The sequence below is a fragment of the Salvelinus namaycush genome, chromosome 15 (assembly GCF_016432855.1).
Source record: "Salvelinus namaycush isolate Seneca chromosome 15, SaNama_1.0, whole genome shotgun sequence".
Taxonomy (NCBI): domain Eukaryota; kingdom Metazoa; phylum Chordata; class Actinopteri; order Salmoniformes; family Salmonidae; genus Salvelinus; species Salvelinus namaycush.
In genome coordinates, this window is record NC_052321.1 from 18,084,128 (window position 1) to 18,110,798 (window position 26,671).

General features: G+C 42.5%; 1 protein-coding gene across 1 annotated transcript in view; it reads right to left on the reverse strand.

Annotated features, from left to right (window-relative positions):
* Window positions 1-9,055: 9,055 nt before the first annotated feature.
* The window catches only part of LOC120059975 (coiled-coil domain-containing protein 9B), a 33,559-nt gene continuing 15,943 nt past the window's right edge, over window positions 9,056-26,671 (reverse strand). Inside the window, exons 6-10 of the mRNA XM_039009052.1 lie at window positions 14,352-14,460; window positions 11,701-11,797; window positions 10,341-10,374; window positions 9,511-10,219; window positions 9,056-9,153 (exon numbers count right to left, since the gene is read on the reverse strand). Of these exons, the coding sequence (XP_038864980.1) occupies window positions 9,056-9,153; window positions 9,511-10,219; window positions 10,341-10,374; window positions 11,701-11,797; window positions 14,352-14,460 (1,047 nt within the window). The remainder of the gene's footprint in view (window positions 9,154-9,510; window positions 10,220-10,340; window positions 10,375-11,700; window positions 11,798-14,351; window positions 14,461-26,671) is intronic.

The following is a 26,671-nucleotide window of genomic DNA, read 5'->3' on the forward strand; positions in this document are numbered from 1 at the left end:
CCACTACTCTCAAAACATCACACCTGAGTCAGAGATTCTAGCAAAGATGAAAGATGTCCTGTTATCCTCTTTTCTAAGGCATCTGTTTAAAAAACAACAGTTTGCTCAATCTCACAGCTCCAGCTGGATTATGTTACAGTATTTGAAGTTCAAGCACAGCTACCACTACTTGGACAATGCAAAGCTGAGCGGGCAACATCTTGCGTCCCAGGGAGTTGAGAGTTACATTACCAGTGGGGATTAGCTCAATGCCAGCTATGGAGGATGAGTGACTGTTGATACTGTTGACAGTGTTAGTCATCAGGACATTACTCTTCCACAGCAGCTCTCCTCTACTTGCCTTTGGATATCCCAGAACTTCTTATGTTTATCAGTCTCTGCATGTACTGCAGTGACACCAAGCATTATTTTAATGTGCCAAAATGCCACCCTGGAGAGACTTTTAAAACAAAGGCAAAATAATATAAGTTTAGAACCCCATTGTCTGAACAAGATACTATCACAGGAATTGTGAATAATTAATGAGCTCTTTCAACACAGGAGAACAATATGAAGCAAGCTCATAATAGGCTCTTCAATTATTAAAGTCCGGGAAGAATTATCGGCCCAGATGTTATTAATCAAACTAAAGTCAGGCACATGGTGTCATAGTCACTCTTTCCCACAAGATACCATATGATAAAGTATCGAGGTTTATACAGTGCCTCAAACCATGCTGGGATTTATTTGACCATGGGAAACAGAGCTACTGTGTAAATACCTCAATGCCAGTTCAGTTGAGTTGAGCCCTTTGTTTTCAGGGACCTTTTAACCAGGACCTCTCAGATGATCGCTGGACTATGAAAGTGTATATGATTTCACCATTACAACATGGGGCACAGGTGTAGAACCATGACGTAATGCAAAAGCACATGGTGAGGTAGACGTTTTATCCGCCTATTTTTTTCAGAACCAGGCTGTCTATTGAACATCTCAACGACACCTGCCAAGACCCTATGCTGATATTTCATAACAATGCATTTATTTTATAAGGAACAACGGAAGTGCTGGTCTTCAGTCAGTTTAGCTGCGGTTCCCTATATGATAGATTAATAAAAAATGAATAGGTAAAATGCTTGTTACTGACACCCACCATATTCTGTTATATAGAAGGCTACTGGGGGCTGCCTTTACCTTTAGATTGAAGACTGACCTCTAACCAATGGAGGGTTTCCTGCTGAAATATCAGAGGGTGACAAAATATGACTTCAGGGAAAAGCAATACATTTACTTCATACAAAACATCACAGTAACAATCAATATGGTAGTCTGACAGGCTGTCTGCTGGAGCTGTTTGACGACACATTACCAGCGGAGGCACCATGACGCCATGGCTCAGATCAATAAGGCAAGCTGTACATTGACGGCCTTGTTAGCCCCCTCTCTGGGGGGCGGGAGAAAAGGAAGAGCAGAGCACGTTCAGATCCCTCCCGTGTGCCTGTGATGGACCAGGCCAGCTGCTTAGGCGTTGTTGGTTGGTACAGCATGGGTCGCCATATAAGGGCAGAGGGATGATGCACACGCTCAGTAGGGGAAGAGGCCTGCCAAAAACCACCTGTCTGTACAGAGTGTCAGGGCCACAGGGCTGGATAAGGTGGTTCCTCTGTTTAACCCACGCCAATCAATGCAATGACTATTAACCAGACCATGATCTGAAAGAGGTTATTACAACTACAGATATAGAGATGTAAAAATGTCATGGCGCCTCAGATTCACTATCACCCTAACATATGCGAGAGAAAGTTGGTTGCATATCCAGAGCGTAGCTTTAGGAGCTTACTTTCCTCACCAAGGCACTTGGGGTTACAAGCATTTCTGAACCTGGTTCAGATAAGGCTTTTGCTTTGACAGAACATGATTGTCTGAAGGAGACAGCTTACTCCTGGTGAGGCCTCTCTTCTAGCCCCGGGTGAGAATGCAGCAGTCAGGACTGAAACGTATTAATGCCCTTGAAAGGCCCTGTCTCCTGCAGTGACAGCATCACCCATGGTGACAGGATTGGCTTCCCGCTCAGAGCCTCTCTGCTACCAAATGTTAGGGTGCTTTGGACTGACAGCCGAGCTACTGTCACATCCTTTACGACAGAAAACGCTCTGCGTTTCAATTCTTATCTTGCTGTGTGTGAAGGTGGCATAGTCCCATACTCCTCTTTAATCCCTCATCAGTTTGTACCACTTATTTCCAAAGCTACTCATACTCACACAGTTAAAGCATAGAGGTGCATCACACCCCTAAAAAATTATTAGTCACCACTGGGAGCAGAGGAGGTAGAGCACACTGTGTTCAAACTGTAAATTATATCTGGTGGCTCAGTGAGTTAATTCATTTTCATTAATGGAATGAAAACCTAGAGACGGTGGCCCCATGTCCATGAAATGAGAATCCGGTATTTTAAAGGGACAAAGGATAGATTGCCTATTGTTTTCTACCAGGTAAAAAGCTATGAAACATGAAAGTAAGGGCTGATGCAGATGCAACTAAAAAACAAGGAGCCACAAAGCACCATGCTGAAGTCACAGGACCCAGGGCCTTAATGACAGGTGGCCCTAGTGAACGCCAGAGGAAAAGGTAATTAAAAGATTAACACCTTGGAGGATTCTCACCAGAGAAGATGGAGGAAACTGTCTCCAACACAACGGGGTGTTAGAGCAGGCCCATGGAGAGCTCATTTGAAATTAATCAGAAATGACTCCCAAATGGAGGCAGCTTAACACTGTCACAGTCCCCCATTCTGAAACACAATTAGTTTTTGCCTTCAATTTCAGTCAAATCAAGGGTTATCGTGTGCTGCTATTGTGTCATATTACATTATTCAATCCAACTCTTATGGAACACAGATCACACAGTATCATATTTTTCTAAAGTTGGCCTGTTATCAATGGTGGTTAAGTACTTTGCATAAGCTATCCAATATGGGGAAGTTGGCAGCTGATATGCATGCGAATCATCAGAAACTTCTCTTGGGAAATTCACTGGTGCTGCTTATCAGTCCCCAAATTGAGTATGGGAAGTCAATTGTATTTAAAACGTGACATACAGTGCATTCAGAAAGTATTCAGACCCCTTCCCCTTTTCCACATTTTGTTACATTTTTTCCTCATCAAGCTACACACAAAACCACACAATGACAAAGCGAAAACAAATTTATAAAAAATATATTTAAAAAACACCTTATTTGTAGAAGTATTCAGGTTCTTTGCTATGAGACTTGAAATTGAGCTCTGGTGCGTCCTGTTCCCATTGATCATCCTTAAAATGTTTCTACAACTTGGAGTCCATCTGTGGTAAATTTAATTGATTGGACATGATTTGGAAAGGCACACACCTGTCTATATAAGGTTCCTCAGTTGACAGTGCATGTCAGAGCAAAAACCAAGCCATGAGGTCGAAGGAATTGTCCGTAGAGCTCTGAGACAGGATTGTGTCGAGGCACAGATGTGGGGAAGGGTACCAAAATACTTCTGCAGCATCGAAGGTCCCCAAGAACACAGTGGCCTCCATCACTCTTAAATGGAATAAGTTTGGAACCACCAAGACTCTTCCTAGAGCTGGCCTCCAGGCCAAACTCCGCAATCGGGGGAGAAGGTGCTTGGTCCGGGAGGTGACCAAGAACCTGATGGTCACCCTGACAGAGCTCCAGAAAAAGGAACATGACAGCCCGCTTGGAGTTTGCCAAAAGATACCTAAATTACTCTCAGACTATGAGAAACAAGATACTCTGGTCTGATGAAACCAAGATTGAACTCTTTGGCCTGAATGCCAAGCGTCACGTCTGGAGGAAACCTGGCACCATCCCTACGATAAAACATGGTGGTGGCAGCATCATGCTGTGGGGATGTTTTTCACTGGGAGACTAGTCAGGATCATGGGAAAGATGAACATAGCAAAGTACAGAGAGATCATTGATGAAAACCTGCTCCAGAGCGCTCAGGACCTCAGAGTGGGGCGAAAGTTAATCTTCCAACAAGACAACGACCCTAAGAACACAGTCAAAACAACGCAGGAGTGGCTTTGGGACAAGTCTCTGAATTTCCTTGAGTGGCCCAGCCAGAGCCCGGACTTGAACCCGATCAAACATCTCTACGGGAGACCTGAAAATAGCTGTGCAGCGATGCTCCCCATCCAACCTGACAGAGCTTGTGAGGATCTGCAGAAAAGAATGGGAGAAACTCCCCAAATACTGGTGTGCCAAACTTGTAGCATCATACCCAAGAAGACTCAAGGCTGTAATAGCTGCCAAAGGTGCTTCAACAAAGTACTGCGTAAAGGGTCTGAATACTTATGTAAATGTGATATTTCAGTTTCTTATTTTTATACATTTGCAAAAATTTCAAAAACCTGTTTTTCCTTTGTCATCATAGTGTGTAGATTGATGGGGGGGAAACTATTAAATCCATTTTAGCATAAGGCTGTAAAGTAACAAAATGTGGAAAAAGTCAAGGGGTCTGAATACTTTCCGAATGCACTGTGTGTATATAACATAGGAAAAATAAATTTCACATTCACTCTGTTTTCATGCTGTTATAGGGAAGGGACAGGGGACAAGACATACTCTGTCTAAAGATAGGGTTGCAAAATTCCTGGAACTTTCAATAAATTCCCTGTTTTTCTCAGAATCAGGAGGGAATAAACAGGAAATCCAAAACCCTCCAACAAGGATTTCTGGAAAACCAGGGAATTTATTGAAAGTTCTCCGAATTTTGCAACCCTAGTAAAGCACGACAAAAAGAGCAAGACAGAATCTGTAGCAGCGGTACTATATTTATGTGCTGTATGCTAACTTCCAAGTTAAACAAACAAGGAACTTGACAGTAAAAAAGCTGTGAATAAAGCTCTATGCCCACACACACACACACGTCCTGTGTGAGTCCATTGAGCACATGGTTGGGTGATGCACATTGACGTCGAAAGGAGCAGTAATGTCAGACAATCACTTCTCAATTTTCAAGAGGCCTTAGGCAAGGCTTGGTGATAACATAAATATCAAGCGAACCTTGAATAAATACATTTACCAAACAAACTGCAACCATTATGTATAAGCAAACAGTCACTGAACAGGGAAGTATGTTCTGCACTAGTCACATGGTTGAAGTAAATTCCACTACTTCTCATAAAAAAATATCCCTATGTTCAACTCTTTCCCTTTCTCCCTCTCCCAGGATAAATTTGATCCGTTCAACTACAATACATTATGGAGGAAATTCTCTTTTCTCCCAACAAATAACTTCAGTTCTGTTAGCTCTCAATTCCAGCCATTCTTTTCTTTTTCACCTCCACAGCTCCAAAAGTCATTTCAATTACAAATGAAATGACCTCAACCTAATACTGTGACTTGTCACCTGGTTATGGCAATGCACTTTTTAATGCCAGTGTTATAATGCTTAAGGAAAGCCAGTCCTACTGAAAGTAAAATTGCTTTGGCAGGTCAGAAGATAACTGAAGATGTTAACTGCCACAGTTCCCTCTCCAACATGTGCTGTACACTGAATTGCCTAAATAAGTGCTCTAAAAAGAACAATGTAAGTGCTTCATTAACACACTATTTATTATATGATAAGGCTCTTTGTCAAATGATGTTGTCAGACTATTAAAGTATAATAAAACAACAAAGGGGTACAAATAAATTGCCTTTCCCTACTTAAAATAAAACAATCCAGCCGCTAATGCATGTCAACAAGGGTTTATTCTCCAGCAAATTATATTTGACAATCAGTAGTCCAAATGAGAGAATAAATAAATAAAATCAATAATGACAGTTAGTTAATACCACAACATTTCAAAATGAGAAGTCAAAGGGTTCCCCGAAAACATTTGAATAAATATGAAACAATTTTAACTATATTTTAACTTTTTAGCATTTGAAAACCATAACTATTTAACTTTATATTACAAAATAATCATTCCCACACTAAAATAATGCACTTTAATTTACTTTTACTTCATGTAACTGGTTTCACCAAACCAAGCTGTAAACTACCATATGAATGAATGAGCTATCATATCTCAGTAGTTAAGTGCAATGGTCAGAGCTTTCTACTTAGAAAAGTTACATACAGTACTAGTCAAAAGTTTTAGAACACATACTCATTCAAGGGTTTTTCTTTATTTGTACTATTTTATACATTGTAGAATAATAGTGATTACATCAAAACTATGAAATAACACATATGGAATCATGTAGTAACCAAAAAAGTGTTTAACAAATCAAAACAGATTTTAGATTTTAGATTCTTCAAAGTAGCCACCCTTTTCCTTAATGACAGCGTTGCACACTCTTGGCATTCTCTCAACCAGCTTCATGAGGAATGATTTTCCAACAGTCTTGAAGGAGTTCCCACATATGCTGAGCACTTGTTGGCTTCTTTTCCTTCACTCTGCGGTCCAACTCATCCCAAACCATCTCAACTGGGTTGAGGTCGGGTGAGGGTGGAGGCCAGATCATCTGATGCAGCACTCCATCCCTCTCCTTCTTGGTCAAATAGCCCTTACACAGCCTGGAGATGTGTTTTGGCCATTTTGCTGTTGAAAAACAATTGATCGTCCCACTAAGCGCAAACCAGATGGGATGGCATATTGCTGCAGAATGCTGTGGAAGCCATGCTGGTTGTGTGCCTTGAATTCTAAATAAAATCACAGACAGTGTCACCAGCAAAGTACACCCACACCATCACACCACCTCCTCCATGCTTCACAGTGGGAACCACACATGCAGAGATCATCCATTCACCTACTCTGTGTCTCAGAAAAACACACTGGTTGGAACACAAATCTCAAATTAGGACTCATCAGACCAAATTACAGATTTCCACCGGTCTAATGTCCATTGCTCAAGTTCTTGGCCCACGCGAGTCCCTTCTTCTTATTGGTGTCCTTTAGTAGTGGTTTCTTTGCAGCAATTCGACCATGAAGGCCTGATTCACGCAGTCTCCTCTGAACAGTTGATGTTGAGATGTGTCTGTTACATTTATTTGGGCTGCAATCTGAGGTGCAGTTAATAGCTGATTTCTGAGGATGGTAACTCTAATGAACTTATCCCCTGCAGCAGAGGTAACTCTGGGTCTTAATTTCCCGTGGCGGTCCTCATAAGGGCCAGTTTCATCAAACCGCTTAATGGTTTTCGCGACTGCACTTTAAGAAAATTTCAAAGTTCTTGAAATTTTTCAGATTGACTGACCTTCATGTCTTAAAGTAATGATGGACTGTTGTTTCTCTTTGCTTATTTGAGTTGTTCTTGACATAATATGCACTTGGACTTTTACCAAATAGGGCTATCGTCTGTATACCACCCCTACCTTGTCACAACCTAACTGACTGGCTCAAACGCATTAAGAAGAAAAGAAACTCCACAAATTAACTTTTAGCAAGGCACACCTGTTAATTGAAATGCATTCCAGGTGACTACCTCATGAAGCTGGTTGAGAGAATGCCATGAGTGTGCAAAGCTGTCATCAAGGCAAAGTGTGGCTACTTTGAATAATCTCAAATATAAAATATATTTAGATGTATTTAACACTTTTTTGGTTACTACATGACTCCATATATGTTATTTCATAGTTTTGATGTCTTCACTATTATTGTACAATGTAGAAAATAGTAAAAAATAAAGAAAAACCCTGGAATGAGTAGGTGTGTCCGAACTTTTGACTAGTACTGTAAATAAAGTCAGTGTACAACTATTAGCATATAATGCTAATTATATTTTGTCATTCAACTGCTAAGGCTGGCAAAGGTTAATGGCAGGGCCTGTTCAGGTTATGTAGGTTAGTCATCCATAGGAACTGAACTAATACAAGCATTAGGACTGGTACCTTGAAATAATACTTAAAATGTAAACAAAAACAGCCATTCAAATAACACACTTAAAGATGGAATCCGCAGTAAGGGGAAACAGCACCACTGGCTGCCCCACCACCACCGTTGTTATTGTTGCTGAGCTGAGTGCAGCATGGTAAAAAAAATTGCAATACATATTGTGCTCTTCTATCACGCGTGTAATGATGTCAGAGGGGAAAAAACTGTGTTCGTTGTTTGCAGTAACTTCTTTGTTGTTGTAATATCGCAAACGGACGTAGCTGTTTCACCATTAAGGATTCCAACTTTAAGTAATGTATGACATGTCAATACTCATACCTCATAAAGAATAAAGTGCTTGTAAGCAAAGTATTTTCAAGCAGACAAAAGGCTCAAAATGACTTCACTTGAACATGTATCGTTTCCTTTTCCCACCTTGAGCAGCTAGCATCCTTTCAAAAGAAACAACATTGCGCATGTTAGTCTTAACCTGACCAACTAGACACAGGACATCTACAAAGAGCTATTGGAAGCAAGTGCGGTATTAAACTAAAAGGCTCATGGTAAACGCTTGAATTAATTAAGCATGTTGTTGTTCAGTTCTAGAAAATGTTATAGCAACGTCAAAAGTCCTTCAAACAATCTTCCCATTTTCTCTTGCCTATGAAACAAAACAATAAAAAGGGGTTAAACATAGGTGTAAAAGTACATTATTGTTTTTACTCAAAAGGAAGGCATATACAGTACTTATATTTATGGTTGGTAATGCATTATCACCCTGCTACAGTGGTTGGTAATGCATTATCACCCTGCCACAGTGGTTGGTAATGCATCATCACCCTGTCACGGTGGTTGGTAATGCATTAGCACCCTGCTACATTGGTTGGTAATGCATTATCACCCCGCCACAGTGGTTGATAATGCATTATCACCCTGCTACGGTGGTTGGTAATGCATTATCACTCTGCTACAGTAGTTCTGAACATGCATTGTCTCTCTTGTCTATTCCAAATCTACTTAAACACTACAGAAGACCATAGGGAATGCACTCATGCATTAATCAAAAATCCCAAATTTGCAGTGATGATGAATCATACACTCATCACCTTTTCAATCCATCCACAGTTTCTTTCTTTCATTCACTCCCTCTCGTAGTCCAGACTACAATGCAGATGAGTCATGCACTCATTTCTTTCCATCCATCCATCCAGTTGTTCATATTCTCTCAGTCCATACTGACCTTATCGGTACTGGTGGTGTGGGTTGGGTGAGTCTCTCCTGACTCCAGGCTGAGAACAGACAGACTGGAGTCAATCAGCTCCTCTGTGAAGGGAACCAAGCATTACTTACATTGCATCATAGTGATAACTATACACTGTACCTATTTCAAATCAAATCAAAATGTATTTGTCACGTGCGCCGAATACAACAGGTGTAGTAGACCTTACAGTGAAATGCTTACTTACAGGCTCTAACCAATAGTGCAAAAAAGGTGTTAGGTGAACAATAGGTAAGTAAAGAAATAAAACGACAGTAAAAAGACAGGCTATATACAGTAGCGAGGCTATAAGAATAGCGAGGCTACATACAGACACCGGTTAGTCAGGCTGATTGAGGTAGTATGTACATGTAGATATGGATATTTGACAGGGACTAACCACGAACAAAACCATTGCCTACCTGTATTGCTCTTGGCATGCTCTAAAGGCTGGACAGAATTATCCTGTGGAGGGGCAGGGTCTTTGACATCACTGTGTGAAATGGGGAGAACAGGGCTGAGCACACCGTCATGGCCGCTTTCAGCACATTCTGTTTTGGAGGCATCAAGAAACGGAGGGCCCTCCTGACCCTGTCTCTGCCCATCAGATGAGCTCTGTGCCTGGACAGCTGCAGCCTGCTGATCCCCCCAGTCCAGGGCATTACCAGCATCCTCCTGGTCGCCCTCGGGGGACTGCTTCTGCTCCTCCAACTTCTGTCCGTTTTTGATGGGGGAGGCAACTTTTAACGCGCTGGTGCCCTTGGTTTCTGAGCGGCCAGAGTTCTGGGCTCCAGTACTGGGCTTCTCGTAGGCCCCGGGCCCCTTGATGAGCTCCTCTGAGAAGCGGACCTTCTTCTCTGTAGCTTGAGGGGACGAGGCCTCAGCCTTCCCCTGTCTGGATGTCTCGTCCTCCAGGGGGTCGGCTGGGGCCTGAGCCGTCTCGGCCTTGTCTAGGCCAGGACTGATGCTTCCACTCACTTTCTCGGTCTTCACCACATCCAGGGTTAGCGAAGACTCCATTTTGAGGTCACCATCTTTGACCTCTGGAGTTTCTGCAGTGGAGTCATCTATGTCAGGGTCAGCCAAAGCATCAAGCTCTTCTAAGAATTCCTCCAAACTAGTCTTAGAGGCCTGAAGGAGCAAAAATAAAATTCCATTAGTAATATGATAAAGAAGACAAAGATGTTTTTGTTGAGCCCAAGCACAGACATTTTTTTCACCAAAGCACAGCTATATCATCAAAACCTCTCACCTGCAACTCCTCCCCATCCTCGCTGGCATCCCATCTGAAATATTAAAATAATTATTAGAAACATTCAGAATGAGTGGTCTATATTCTTCAAAGTATCCTGATAACAAAGTTAGTGCTTTTGCACTTAGAAAAAATACACAGAAAATACTCTGCATATTTTGTTATGATATCTGTTCTGTGTGGGGTCAAAGATAGAGAGAGATATGTAGAGAGTGTGAGTGAGACAAAATAGAGAAGGATGATTGTAGATACACTTACACACCTGTGTGTTTAATCATGGCTGCCCTCTGTACATCCTGAGAAATGCTCTACAGTCTACACTTAGAAAAAGGGTTCCAAAGGGGTTTTTAGGCTAACCCCATTGGAGAACCCTTTTGTGGCTCCAGAGTGGCGCAGCAGTCTTAAGGTACTGCATCTCAGTGCTAGAGGCGTCACTACAGACCCTGGTTAGATTCCAGGCTGTATTACAACTGGACATGATTGGGAGTCTCATAGGGTGGCGCAGATTACCTTCTCTATTACTTCCTCTATTGAACAATGTATTACTGTCCGGCTGTATTACAACCGGACGTGATTGGGAGTCTCATAGGGTGGCGCACAATTGGCCCAGCGTCGTCCAGGTTAGAGTTTGGCCGGTGTAGGCCGTCATTGTCAATAAGAATTTGTTCTTAACTGACTTGCCTAGTTAAATAAAAAATGGTTCTAGGTAAAAACCCTTTTGATTCCAGGTATAGCCCTTTTTGGTTCCAGGTAAAACCATTTTGGTTTTCATGTAGAACCCTTTGTGGAAAGGGTTTTACATGGAACCCAAAACGGTTCTACATGGAACCAAAAGGGTTTTACCTGAAACCAACAAGGGTTCTTCAAAATGTTATCCTGTGGGGACAGCCGAAGAACCCTTTAAGGTTCTAGATATAACTTTTTTTTCTAAGAGGTAAGGCTGGTCTGAGCAGTTCTCTTCACGCTCTGCTCTTTTCCAATTAGCACCAGTAGCAAAACCTAATAACAGACAACTGAGGCAAGAGATCACTCTGCCTGGACATACCTGACTGCTCTTCCCCCTGGTCAGCTCAATCTCACAGAGGACTGCACAGCCACCAATACCTGCCTCTCAAGCACCGCTAACAGAACCTAAAAGTAGTCTAGCCTCACCAATGGCTTCAGAACAAAAAGCTGGAACAGTGAGCTTTTTGAAATTAAACGGAAGAATGCACAAGTGAATTAGCTGTTTTTGGTCATTTGACACGTTGTGCTCTTTAGAATAAGTCCCAGTGTGTTTTGCATACAGCCAGGCTAGGTGTGTGGTTTCCTTACATCAACACAGGCTGTTATGATTAAATCTGCTGTTACTGCCACTCACCTTCTGGCCCTCCCAGTCAGCCGGTCCTTGCCCTTGGCTTTACTGCTGACCACTGGAACATTTTTACCCCGCTTGTCTTTGCCCCACAGCTGCTGACCTGGAGATGAAAACAAGCAAAGCCAAGAGAAACAGCAGAATAGTTCTCCATAATTGGCTGATTGGTAGCTTGTACTGAGCTTAAATGATTCAGCTGCTGGTACACAGTATAAAGCATTCAAACTCACCCCGTGAATCAGCATTTGATTTGGGGTGACCTCTCTTTGCATTTCTTCCTCCTGGAAATCAAACAAGTTCAACAATTATTGGGTATCATTTGAAATAAGACATACTTGATTATGGTCTGACTATTCCTCAGTGTTTGAGTTGAAGATAATTTACTACAGAGTAAATTTCTCACCTCTGGCTGTAGGCCCCCTTTCTCTCTCCCTAGGAGATTTATCTGAAAACCTAAAGAGAAACATTTAGTTTACAGTGAAATAATTCAAACCTAATACACAGCTGGGATGTTCCATTAACAGATGAACTACCAGATAACGAGGCCATGGTTTTGGTGTTAAAGTAAACAGACAAAATCTTACCTACCAGGGTTAATGAAGGGTCCAATGCATTTGGTTGGACATTTCTCAAATATCTGTGTTGTTCCACTAACCTAACAATTTACATTCCATTACTTTCATTCAACAGCCATTTTCATTTCCAAGTAATCATTACACGCTGAGCTCAGAGCTAGAATGAGACATTGTACAGAGATGACTGTGGTATCTTGAGGTCATGTAGCTACAGATTTTTAACGCTCTCAATCAATGAGAGAAGATTTGAAATGGACAAGATGGCTGCTTACACATTGTTGGATTACTTATTAATGGAGCAAAAAATATATTTATTTTAATAACGGTGCATTTTTTAAATTCAAACAAACCACCTGCAACTGGACACAAACATTTTAGAAGATTCATGTTTGGCCGAGTCGAGAATGAAGATAGTATCGCCACGTTAAGGTTGGTCGAAAATTCTCTGCTCTACGCCAAACAGTACCTTTCCTGTAACGGCTAATGGAGAATCACGTTACAAATCTGTAGCTAGAGGTCATGATCCTATACTCCTCATTCATTGATAACATCTAAACTGCTGAATCCAAAATATTTTTCCTACTCTAGTTAGTCTCTGAGGCCTTTTTGAAACCATGCCACAAAAGGAAAGGCATCCCAGCACCAGCTAAAAAGTCTCCTATTATCTTGTCTCTTTAAAGTTTGATGCTTCTTTCTTCTAAACAGAACGTGTATTTATCCAGCCACTGTGCTGCTCACAGCACATCTGTTGTGTTTGAATTCCAACAAGGAACAGAAAGAGGGGTGTTCATATATTTTGCTCCTAAGCAGTAAGGACACCACTGTGTGAAAGGACAGCGGCTCCATACATAGTAAAATACTGGGTTCCAAATTCAAATCATGTAAGCTATATATAAGCAGATGTTTTCATTCCGTGGCGCTCAAGGCCTAAAACTGGCCTTTTATCCTTTCTCCATGGTTCCAAAACATTGCATGTCAGCTTGTTACAAACTTCTTCTAGTGAAAGTGCCCAATGTCTAGCATAGCAATCAAAGGGAGAGGGTGGTAAGAGTACTAGGGAGAGGGTAGTTAGATTATAGGATAAATACCCTTTCAAGATTTATCAAAGCCATTTTCTAAGAACAGCTCATAAACAGAGGTGATCCAATAAAGACAATACTTCAGAAGAGAACAAACACATTTTTGCCAGGTCATTCCTTCTCCTCCCTCTAATAGCGTTATTTGTCAGTCTCCATCCAACATCATTACATTTGCTGTGACTTGTTATTTATGTCTTGTGACTTGATTGGATTAAGTCTTGTGACAGTGTGAAATCAGTATCATGGGATAGGGCATGGTCCAAAATGTGGATGGCGTGAATACCTCCAACAATGGAAATCTTCCACCAGAGTAAATTAACATTCTGTAAGTACCTTAGAGCAGGGTTTACCAAACTCGGTCCCCAAGTGCACGTTTTGGTTTTTGCCATAGCACTAGAGAGCTGATTCAAATAATCAAAGCTTGATAATGAGTTGGTTATTTGAATCAGCTCTGTACTGCTAGGGCAAAAATCTAAAAAAAAGTTTGTACCACTATCTTCTCTCCGCAGACACCATTCTGTGCTTCTTTAGAAAATTCAATGCAACCATTTCTACGTTTAGAAGTACAGAAGATAGAAAGACTGAGATACATCATTGTTCAATAGAGGAAGTAATAGAGAAGGTAATCTGCTTGATGAGTGAATGAGTTAACGTTTTAGTTTAGTTACAATGACAAGAGAATGGCCTATTTTGCATGGTAACAGATGAGATGTGTGGTAGTTAGCTGTAGTTGTTGTGAGAACAAGACCAGAAGACGAGCACATACAGAAGAGTACTCATTTTTTAATTGTAACATTAATTTATAATCAAAATGGAAAATAAGCACTCAGACATGCATCAAGCAAACAGAACAGCCAAACTGAAATGATTGACAGAGGAAACTAAAGTGAAGAAGTGCAAAGCAGCCAGGGATGGGAGTGGGCTTACATATTCTCTGTTTTGTCCATGTCCCATGCCCGCCTCCACTGGCCCTTGGCATTTTTGTGGCGCGCCAAGCGTTCACGGTCGATCTGCTCACGCTCCTTCTTCCAGCACAAGTACTCCTGCTGCTCCTCTTTAGACGTGGGGATGGTGAGGTCTGTGTCGCCTGCTGGGTCTAGCCTCTCAGACTCCTGCAAGGAGAACACAAGTACCAGTCATAGCTTAGTGCCAGTGGTGAAAACTGCAAAAGGCCTATCAGGGTCAGATATCCAATCTGTACTTCGGCTGTGAGAGGAAGCTTTCTTCAAACACTTTGTGTGAGACAGTGGCAATACAGGTCAAAATAACAGCCTTATATAATAATTGGCCTTGGGTTGGTGAGGCTTCTGGGCAGTCCAGAAGATCAGAGGAACAGCAGGGGTCTGAGGGAGAACTGAACAAGTGCTCTTGGTTCATACATAAAAGAGGTCATATCTGTAGATTGGATGGGCTTTCATCACATCATTGTGACTAGTCACCCGGGGTCCTAGAGTGCTACACTGTCTGAAGGAGCTGTACTGTGAGCAAGTGACACAGAGAGGTAGAGACGAGAGACAGAAAGCAACCAAGCCGACTCGCGTTATAGTTGACTAACAGCTGCCATAGCGAGGCTATTATCAAATATGATTACACAGTACCTGTCTTGACTGCATCAAACCAAGAGAAGCTTGTTAAACTAGCTAATGTCAGCTAGCTAGGTTAATTGAGGCTGCAGTGCATGCACTTTCTCATCCTAAAGTTACAAATAACAACAACTCCGTTCAGAATATTAAGTAGCAGCCTGCCTGTTGGCTCTCAGCTTTAAATTCCAACATTTTAATTCCATTTCCATTGATTAGATATCTCCTAACTTTTGCCACCACGGAGGCTCTATGACTTTAGCCTATTGTCGCATTCGGATCTGTACAGGCCCTTCCAGACAAGTCAGTTAAAATTACACATACCCAAGACCACTGACAATCATATCAGATCTGACCCAGACTCGTGAAATTATTTCGAATTCTGGATCTGGACCCGTTCTGGTCTCGGATCGGGTCTCGGGTATTCTGGTACAGGTGGATCCGTGAAGACTTCTAGTGTGATGATACTAGTGGTAACGTAGCGTGATGATAGCGTGATGATACTAGTGGTAACGTAGCGTGATGATACTAGTGGTATCGTAGCGTGATGATACTTGTGGTATCGTAGCGTGATGATACTAGTGGTAACGTAGCGTGATGATACTAGTGGTAACGTAGCATGATGATACTAGTGGTAACGTAGCATGATGATACTCGTGGTATCGTAGCGTGATGATACTCGTGGTATCGTAGCGTGATGATACTAGTGGTAACGTAGCGTGATGATACTAGTGGTATCGTAGCGTGATGATACTCGTGGTATCGTAGCATGATGATACTCGTGGTAACGTAGCATGATGATACTAGTGGTAACGTAGCATGATGATACTAGTGGTATCGTAGCGTGATGATACTCGTGGTAACGTAGTGTGATGATACTAGTGGTATCGTAGCGTGATGATACTAGTGGTAACGTAGCGTGATGATACTCGTGGTATCGTAGTGTGATGATACTAGTGGTATCGTAGCATGATGATACTCGTGGTAACGTAGCATGATGATACTAGTGGTAACGTAGCGTGATGATACTAGTGGTATCGTAGCGTGATGATACTCGTGGTAACGTAGCGTGATGATACTAGTGGTATCGTAGCGTGATGATACTAGTGGTAACGTAGCGTGATGATACTAGTGGTATCGTAGCGTGATGATACTAGTGGTATCGTAGCGTGATGATACTCGTGGTATCGTAGCGTGATGATACTAGTGGTATCGTAGCGTGATGATACTCGTGGTATCGTAGCGTGATGATACTCGTGGTAACGTAGCGTGATGATACTAGTGGTATCGTAGCGTGATGATACTCGTGGTATCGTAGCATGATGATACTAGTGGTAACGTAGCATGATGATACTAGTGGTATCGTAGCGTGATGATACTCGTGGTAACGTAGCGTGATGATACTAGTGGTATCGTAGCGTGATGATACTCGTGGTATCGTAGCGTGATGATACTAGTGGTAACGTAACATGATGATACTAGTGGTAACGTAGCATGATGATACTCGTGGTATCGTAGCGTGATGATACTAGTGGTAACGTAGCATGATGATACTAGTGGTAACGTAGCATGATGATACTAGTGGTAACGTAGCATGATGATACTAGTGGTAACGTAGCATGATGATACTAGTGGTAACGTAGCGTGATGATACTCGTGGTATCGTAGCGTGATGATACTCGTGGTATCGTAGCGTGATGATACTCGTGGTATCGTAGCGTGATGATACTCGTGGTATCGTAGTGTGATGATACTAGTGGTATCGTAGCGTGATGATACTAGTGGTAACGTAGCGTAATGATACTAGTGGTAACGTAGCGTGATGATACTAGTGGTAACGTAGCGTGATGATACTAGTGGTATCGTAGCGTGATGATACTCGTGGTAACGTAGCGTGATGATACTAGTGGTAACGTAGCATGATGATACTCGTGGTAACGTAGCATGATGATACTAGTGGTAACGTAGCATGATGATACTAGTGGTAACGTAGCATGATGATACTAGTGGTATCGTAGCGTGATGATACTCGTGGTATCGTAGCGTGATGATACTCGTGGTATCGTAGCGTGATGATACTCGTGGTATCGTAGCGTGATGATACTAGTGGTATCGTAGCGTGATGATACTCGTGGTAACGTAGCATGATGATACTAGTGGTATCGTAGCGTGATGATACTAGTGGTATCGTAGCGTGATGATACTCGTGGTAACGTAGCGTGATGATACTCGTGGTATCGTAGCGTGATGATACTAGTGGTAACGTAGCGTGATGATACTCGTGGTATCGTAGCGTGATGATACTCGTGGTATCGTAGCGTGATGATACTAGTGGTAACGTAGCATGATGATACTCGTGGTATCGTAGCGTGATGATACTAGTGGTAACGTAGCATGATGATACTAGTGGTAACGTAGCATGATGATACTAGTGGTAACGTAGCATGATGATACTAGTGGTAACGTAGCATGATGATACTAGTGGTAACGTAGCATGATGATACTAGTGGTAACGTAGCATGATGATACTCGTGGTAACGTAGCATGATGATACTAGTGGTAACGTAGCGTGATGATACTAGTGGTAACGTAGCATGATGATACTAGTGGTAACGTAGCATGATGATACTAGTGGTAACGTAGCATGATGATACTAGTGGTAACGTAGCATGATGATACTCGTGGTATCGTAGCGTGATGATACTCGTGGTATCGTAGCGTGATGATACTCGTGGTATCGTAGTGTGATGATACTCGTGGTATCGTAGTGTGATGATACTAGTGGTATCGTAGCATGATGATACTCGTGGTATCGTAGTGTGATGATACTAGTGGTAACGTAGCATGATGATACTAGTGGTATCGTAGCGTGATGATACTAGTGGTAACGTAGCGTGATGATACTAGTGGTAACGTAGCGTGATGATACTAGTGGTAACGTAGCGTGATGATACTAGTGGTATCGTAGCGTGATGATACTCGTGGTAACGTAGCGTGATGATACTAGTGGTAACGTAGCATGATGATACTCGTGGTAACGTAGCATGATGATACTAGTGGTAACGTAGCATGATGATACTAGTGGTAACGTAGCGTGATGATACTCGTGGTAACGTAGCGTGATGATACTCGTGGTATCGTAGTGTGATGATACTCGTGGTATCGTAGCGTGATGATACTAGTGGTAACGTAGCGTGATGATACTAGTGGTAAGGCTTCCATGGCTGGCCAAACTAAACTGCTACTAATATGAGCTCTAAGAAATGCCCTTCACAACATTCTCAGGGACACAGGGATGTTGACGGATGTGCTTGTCACATGGCCCCAAGATGCATCTCAAATATCAATAAACTCCTGTCTTTAGGGAGACTAGATGCTTGGCAACAGCAGGGAGAGGAAAAAGGCTGGAGCTTGTCATTGCTGAGAGTGTGTGCACTGTGCAGGTGAGGGGTGTGTCTCCTGAGAGTGTGTTGCTACAGACAAAATAACTTACACACTGCTCCAGAATCCAATGGCGGATAGCTTTACACCACTCCAGCCGACGCTTGGCATTGCGCATGGTGATCTTAGGCTTGTGTGTGGCTGCTCGACCATGGAAACCCATTTCATGAGGCACCTGATGAACAGTTATTGTTCTGAGGTTGCTTCCAGGGGTAGTTTGGAACAAGATAATCAGTGTTGCAACCGAGGTCAGACGATTTTTACCCGCTGTGTGCTTCAGCACTCGGTGGTCCAGATCTGTGAGCTTGTGTGGCCTACCACTTAGCGGCTGTTGCTCCTAGACGTTTCCACTTCAAGATAACAGCACTTACAGTTGACCAGGCCAGCTATAGCAGGGCAGAAATTTGACTACTGACTTGTTGGAAACGTGGCAACCTATGACGGTGTAACGTTGAAAGTCACTGAGCTCTTCAGTACGGGCCATTCTACTGCCAATGTTTGTTTGTAGAGATTGCATGGCTGTGTGCTCATTTTATACACCTGTCAGCATCAGGTGTGGCTGAAATATCCAAATCCACTCATTTGAAGGGGTGTCCTCATACGTTTGGCCATGTAGTGTAGATACTACTCTACAAACCAGGAGAATCGATGTGTGGATCCATTCATGCTCTTTCTGTGAAGGGTTTTTACGACCGGACAGGAGCAGTCAGGAGACAAGAATAATGGAGACCGACAGACAGACGAAAGCCACTGATTGGGCACAGAGGGATAAACTAGGGACAGGCAGAAAGATGTTTTCCTCCACGGTGTGGACCAATCAGAGACAGGTAAACATGTGGCTCTCCTGCAGGCAGAATCGTGAACGTGGCATCCGTGATCATCTCTCGGTTTGCTTCTCCTCGCTCTTCTTTGTCTATTCTTCCCCAGTCCTGGAGGATGCAGGGGCCACAGGGGACGGCACGTCTCACATGTTCTAACAGGCCTGCCCCCGCTGGCTCCGCCAAGCACACCACTAGTTAGCACTTTCAATTTCCTGCCTCTGCTGGGGCTCCCTCCCAGGGTTACAGGGGTTCAGGGAGGAGCAGCACACTGGCCAACAGAAAAAACCTGGGTCATATTCATTAGGGCATTGTAGCAAAACATTTTTCAACAGAAAATGAAAACAAGACTGATTGGACTTAAGTTCAATAGGTTTTATATGTATTATTCTATTTGGTGTCCATTGAATACCCTGGGCTCTGTCTTGTCTTGAACTCTATGGCCATACTTATTCCGAAGCGGTGTTGGATACCTCCCAAATCAGAACAACTTCATATCTAGGCTATATCAGATCATAGCTGCTAACATAGCTCTGATCATGTTCTTCTTATGCAACGCTGGCATCCAAAAACCAGCCACGATGGAAGAGGTTGCGTAACTCATAGCATTCTCCACAGCCGGGCTGAGAACACACCAACGTAGTATAGCAGAGTGGGACATGAACAGCATCACTTGTCATGTGGCTCCTTCCTTGCGGGTAGGAGCGTTGGGACAGTAACCGAAAGGTTGCTGGGTCGAATCCCCCTGAGCCGACAAGGTAAATATTTGTCATTCTGCCCCTGAGCAAGGCAGTTAACCCCCAAGAACAATTTCTCCCCGGGCACCAATGATGTCGATTAAGGCAGCCCCCCGCACCTCTCGGATTCAGAGGGGTTGGGTTAAATGCAGAAGACACATTTCAGCTGAATGCATTCAGTTGTACAACTGACTACATATCTCCCTTTCCTCTGAAGGCTCTGTTCCCTCCCTCCCTGCCTGCCTCCTGCTTCTGGGTGTTTATCACACTCCTGATCTGTTACCCTACCTGCCCTGCTCCTACCCTATATTTGACTGGCAACACTAACAGACCAAGAGCACAGGTGGCACATGGGGACAACTTACCAGAGGGAGTGGGGGGTGTAAGGGAGGGGGCGGTACTTTTGTTTTGGGAAAGATGCAGTCTTCTTCAACTCCGAAGACCAGGAGTGTTGGAGTCTGTTTCTATATTTCCTTGGTTATGCAAATATGTGTTTATTAGATGATATTGCTCATTAGGGAATATAATATTGAATTTCTATATACATATATGGTGTTTGCATTTATTTGGTTATGTGGCCTCTTATTATGGTCCTATAATTTGAATTAAAATATGGCAATTACGCCCTCTAGGCTCAATCAGTTGGAAGTATGGGGCTCAATCAGTTGGAAGTACGGGTGGGTTTGCCCAGATAGATAGGTGCATATTGGGTATGTAAGTGCCTACTAGTTATGGAAAATGTTTGTGATACTGGGATGGCATACATTTTTTGAACCATATACGTTTTTACCCTGATCTTTCTTGTTTACCTGGAATATTGAAACCTTTGCCTTGCATTTATCATTTTGGATTCTACAAATAAAACGTGAAGTTTAATTCATCATGCCATCGATTTCATTTGGATTCTTGGGTTTTCTAAAATGAATTTTGGATGTGCGTCTCAAACGTGCAACTAGTTTTCCCACGGCTATTCGAAAGCCACCACATTTAAGTTAAAATGTCATGGATTTAGTGGAGTTCCACACTTTATAGATTTATCAAGTCACCTGGAGCAAATCAGCGCTGCCAACCAAAGAGACCGTGAGTACAGTACGGGTATAATTTTCAAGTTAAGCCACTTCTTTGTGATTGTTGGTTTGGAAATGTTTGACGCGTCTATTTTGGAAACATTGTCACAAGCTATTCAACTGTGAATGAGCCATCGGTGCGATGGGAAGCTGTTAAGCGCTATTGGAAATGCACTGTTGATATTGAAGTGTGGAACTGAAAATTGTGAATGGAAATGGCAGGCACCCATTCTGAAGCTCTGGTGGGAAAAAAGTTGTAAAGGTGGATGGAAAGAAACAAAGAAAAATAATATAATTCCAGCATTGATGGATGGTGGCGAAAATGATGACGTCGTCAGTAGTAACGTTAATGTGTTCAATGGTTAATTGGCTGAGTTTATGGAACTGTATGTGGCTGTGCATAATATATTTCCTGAAGAGGAAAGAGTCTGATCATGCTGATTGGAATGAACAAAAATTATTGCTTTTCAAAGGAGTTTCTTGATCAAGTGGTGTTTTGGTTGCATGGTAAAGTGAAAAAGGATTCACACCTGCAAAGTGTCATTAGTTCAGATGAAAGTGTCTCTGTTGTATCAGAAAGTGCAACCAAGTCGAAAAAAAAATCAGAATTGCAAAGTGCCATTGTTCCACATGACAGTGCATCTGCTGTATCAAAAAAGTTGCATGCATCCAGCACAATGTCAAGTGATCCGGTGCTAGAATTAAAGCACAGTCTGAGAATGCTGCTTTGAAAGCTAAATATGCAGTTTTGGAAAATAATGTCCTTGATATGGAAGAAACACAAATAAAGGCAAATAGTTAATTTGTGGAAATCGAAGTTGAGCTGGCTGCATCAGCTGCCAAAATGCAAGTCTAAGAGGAATGTGAAAAATCCTCTTGCACAGGCAAGGAAAAGTTCAATTGATGACAAAAGAAACTGGGCCGATGCTGAACACAAAGCCTGATGCATCCCTTCAACATCACAATCAATGGGTGACAAAAGAAACTGGAATAAACTTGACCACCGCATCTGAGGCATTAATGCAAATTATGGCACAAAACCCTGCACCAACACCTATTGAGGAGGGTCATGAATCGGAAGCTACACACTTACAGCTTAGTCTCCCAGATCTGGAATAGTAGATTCGCTACTTTGTTCCACGCACAGCGGGCTTACCTGTTCCCCCTGGCCGAGATGACCTAAGGCAAAGCATGCAACGAAGAGGAGGAAGGAAAGCGAGGCTGAAAAGACGGGCTACATGGCCTACTCTTCCTAGTATCCTGATGGCTAATGTCCAATCGCTGGACATTTTTTACTTTGAACTTAGCAAGGCTTCAATCACAGCAGGATACCAGGGAATGCTGTGTCTTTGTTTTTACTGAGACGTGGCTTACACTCGTCTGCCAGACAGCTTCTCCATATTCTGAATGGATCGAACAGTGGCTTCTGGTAAGAGTCGGGGGGTTGGGGGATGTTTCCTCAAACAATTCCTGGTGTACCGAAGTTGAAAACATTGCAAGCTCCTGTTCACCTGACCTGGAGTTTCTGACGATAAAATGCCGACCCCACTATATGCAGAGAGAATTCACATGTGTTATTATCACAGCTGTGTACATACCGCCACAAGCAAACACCAAGGGTGGCACTCAGTGAATTGTACAAGAATATTAGAAGAATCGTCTCAACCAGAAGCAGTCTTTATTGTCGAGGGTGACTTTAACCAAGCCCATCTAAAACATGTATCCTGCCCCACAAGAGGATCCGGCGTGCTTGACCATGTATACACAAACATCTGTGACACGTACAAATCCATCCCCCGGCCCCACTTCAGACAATCAGATCACGGTCCTATGTAGCAACATTTTAAATTGTGTTTTGTATAGTATAAAAAGTAGAGACTCAGGGCTAGAAAATGTTATATTATACACTACAGTTGAGGAACAATGGGAAAGTAATTCTGCTTTTAAAGTTGATAAACTTGTAACCCCACGTTTGAGAAAATGGCCTGTGAATATTTTGGTACACCTACTGGTGAGCTCTTCTTTGTCTACAGCCATTCAGCATCGTTGACACCCTCTTAAGCCTTAGCCCCATCCATCTCTTTAAGGATTAACAGTGTAGTAAACAACCAAAGATTTCAAGACTAAAAGTGATGAAAGTAGTAGTAAAAATGCACTTTATCTAGTCCTTGGCCTACATCCACTGCTTAATTTGTAAATCGGTAGGTGCCGGAACAAAAAAGTGAGCGTGAGAGGAAGGTGACCTGGAGAGCTCTGAGGTACCAGAACATCAACTTTATAGTAAAGCATTGTATGCATATCATCGCATTTGTATAGTGGTCTAGACTATAGCAGTAGAGCAGAGGGGCTTGCAGAATTTCTTTTGTAGCCTAGGGTGCAGGACAAATTGGGCCTTTTTATAAACGCATTTCATGCAATTCTATGTAATTTTACATGACTGGAGACTTTAGTAGAATTTCTTTTAATACCGCACAAATGATTGAAATGTCAGGCTACTTTGACACTGACAAACTGAGAATTAAAAAAATAATAACTTGTCTTCAATCCATCAATAGCCTAGGTGTGTGTGTGTGGAGGAGACACCCATATTATACAATATGAGGAGGAAATTATAGTCTTAAGCTTAGTCCTAAACTTTCCTGTTTCAATGACTCACCCAATGATGCGCCTGCGATGGCCGATGCGCTCGTGGCAAAAGCCTCTCGCTCTCGTTTCAGTTTGTAAAAACAATGCTGTTCGCTCAATAGGCCTACTTGTAAGTTGATAAAATAGTTGCATAGCCTACAGACAGATATGTATTTTTGTTTCAGCAAGGGCCATTTGCTTTCCAACCTGTACTATCCCACGATTGTATTTGAAATATTGCGAAAGGCCTGTTTTGGCTGCATGCTGTTCACTGACATTTACCACTCGTTCCCAAATGTAGGCCATGCTAGGCCATTTAAAAAAAAAAGCTATTGATCCCATGTGTCTAAATTATAGGCCTACTCCTGGTGTAGTATTCTGAATTATGTTATTTCTGAACAGACAGCAGTAATTCTATAACTTTGGCAAATGTATTTACATTTATCAGGGGTGCTACAGCCCCACCAGCACCATTCCCATGACTATGATGATGGTAGTTGCAGGCTCAAGTCTATCAGAGCAGAGCGAGGGAAAGAGCTCATAGAAAGTGAATCTCATTCTGGTTCTGAGACATACAGGCATGCTTTTCTCTCACACCACAGTAACTGCTATGAGTTGGTCTCCAGGCTACAATGTTGCTCAAATCATATACCCGGACTTACCCAACCCGAATCAATTCTTAGAATATCAGGCGCGGGCTGAAAATATATGTTTTCACATTAGGCAACGTTTTTTAGGGGGCAGGATAATTACAGAGGTGGAAACTCAAATGAACACTAGTTGCTTTTATTTGAATATTTACATTGCAAACAGTGAACATTTATGTTTCATACCACGTGAGGTACCGGATTCTCGCAAATAGGTTCCGGAACGAAACAGTCCAAAACTGAGAACTGCCTATATCCTAAAAAAACAAGCTCCGACTGGGGAAAAATAGATTTGAACGGTCATCCAACTCAGAATTCCAACTCGAGAAATCAGGCTTCTTTCTAGAGCTCCGACTTTTCCGACCTGAAGATCACTGACGTCATGCTTTGAGCTTGTATTTTTTCAGAGTTCCCAGTTGTTTTCAACGCAGCAATACTACCATGGAGGAAGCTAAAGCTAACAACTAGGTTCAATGTTAGCTAGCTAGCTAACATTAGGCTATATCTAGCAATACAAATGGGTTTCTGAGATACTAATAGTATTACTACACAGATCAAACAAGTAATGTTAGCTAGCGAGCCAGCCAGCTAATGTTAGCGAGCTAGCTAACAGTATCCTTTAACTTGCAATGAAAACAACTTTCTTACAAATTAGAAACGTATAATATCTGAAAATGTAGTGAGACTCTTACCCGTATGCATGGATGAACGCTTCTCTCCCTCTGTCATGGATGCCATGGTTGCCCTTAGTTTGAAGATGTAATCCGGAGTGAGGTATTTTACACAACAGCCTTCGTTGTGTTCTCTTTTTGGACTCTCTCCGCATTTTGGCAATCTCGCTGCTTCCACCGGGCATTCCACTGACTTCAAAACTGTCAACTTCTTCCGTGACAACGACACCGTTTCTTCGCCACCATTGTCATCAAAAGACTCTACAATGTCTGGTTCAATTAAAATGTTTTTATCTAAATCAGGGATTTCCTTATTCCTCTAATTCATTTTCAGAGTCAGTGTCAGCATGGCACGATCATCATCCAACTTTTTCCCACTGAGCTTTGTTGATAGCGCTACTAACTTCAGGGCAGCAATGTTGAGAGCAGTAGCAAAACTTTCAGTTATTCATGGCATCTTAAAAAGAATATTTAAAAAAGCTGCAGTAGAAAGGATTATCCACACAAACTGAGCATCTCATGTTATAGACAGAGGCACGCTAAATGGCAGACCAATCCGAATTCATCTCTCGGCATGTCCAGCCCACCCATTATCGCAGCCAATCATGGCTAGTGGCTAAACCAACTAGGCTCAAAATTTAACAATTGTATTCGTATTTACAGATGGCATACAAGTTTGTTATTAAGGCACATGAAAGTTCACATGTTCCAGAAGGCATTTCTGCAACAAAAAAAACATTTTAAAAGGGGAAAAAAAGTTAAAATGCTACTCCTGTGAAATAGTGAGGTGCGACATACGCCGAGCTTATTGAAACGGGTCAAATACAGTGCATTCAGAAAGTAGTCAGACCCTTTCCCCTTTTCTTTTTACATTACAGCTTAATTCTGAAAATGCATTAAATTAATTGTTTTCCTCATCAATCTACACACAATACCCCATAATGATAAAGTGAAAACCAAACTTGTTTTTGTGTGGATTCCTCATCTCGGTTAACTTTTAACAGCTAGGACTGCTATTTCTTGACCCGCTTAACAGACAGGTTGAAGCCTGCTTGACAGAGATGCTAAGCTGTTAGCCATCAAGCTAATTAATTTGGTACCAGATGAGTTTTGCAATGGAGCCCTCTTTGTCTGGAGAAATAAATGAACAGTTCCAGTGCTGTATCTACTATGCTTTGTTTCGGGACAAACCGGATCACTCAGAGTTCCAATGCAATTGTTAACTTGCCAGGGATTATAGGCTTGAGGTGGCTTTCTTGATCACGCAGGTCGCCAGCCTACGTAAGAAACTGGGGAAAACACAGAGTGGAATGTTTACATTTTATACGCCGGTGGCTGGACGGCGTTCACGCTTGTTGGATGCATCTCCTCCTTGTTATCCGACTGGCCGGTGCTGCCCGGAGCTCCCCCATCTGATAGCGGAGTCGAAGGAGCACAGCAAGAGGAGCAAGGCAATCAATGATGGTTGCGTGTCACGAGCCGTGGAAGCCAAAGACGGCGGCCTCCCACAAAGCAGTCTACACTCCCAACGAGAGGCCCGGGGCGGATACAAACAACGAATAGTTTAGACGTCCTGGAGCCTGATCTTCCTGCACCTTCGTCGCTGGGGGTGCCGGTGTCTGCGGCCGCAGTGCATACTACTACGATTTCGAAGTCGACGTTGGCAACCTTCCATCCCTACTCTGGATCAAGTAGGGCTTCTCCATCTGTTGGAGGCCTGCACCAGGCGCCGGGAGC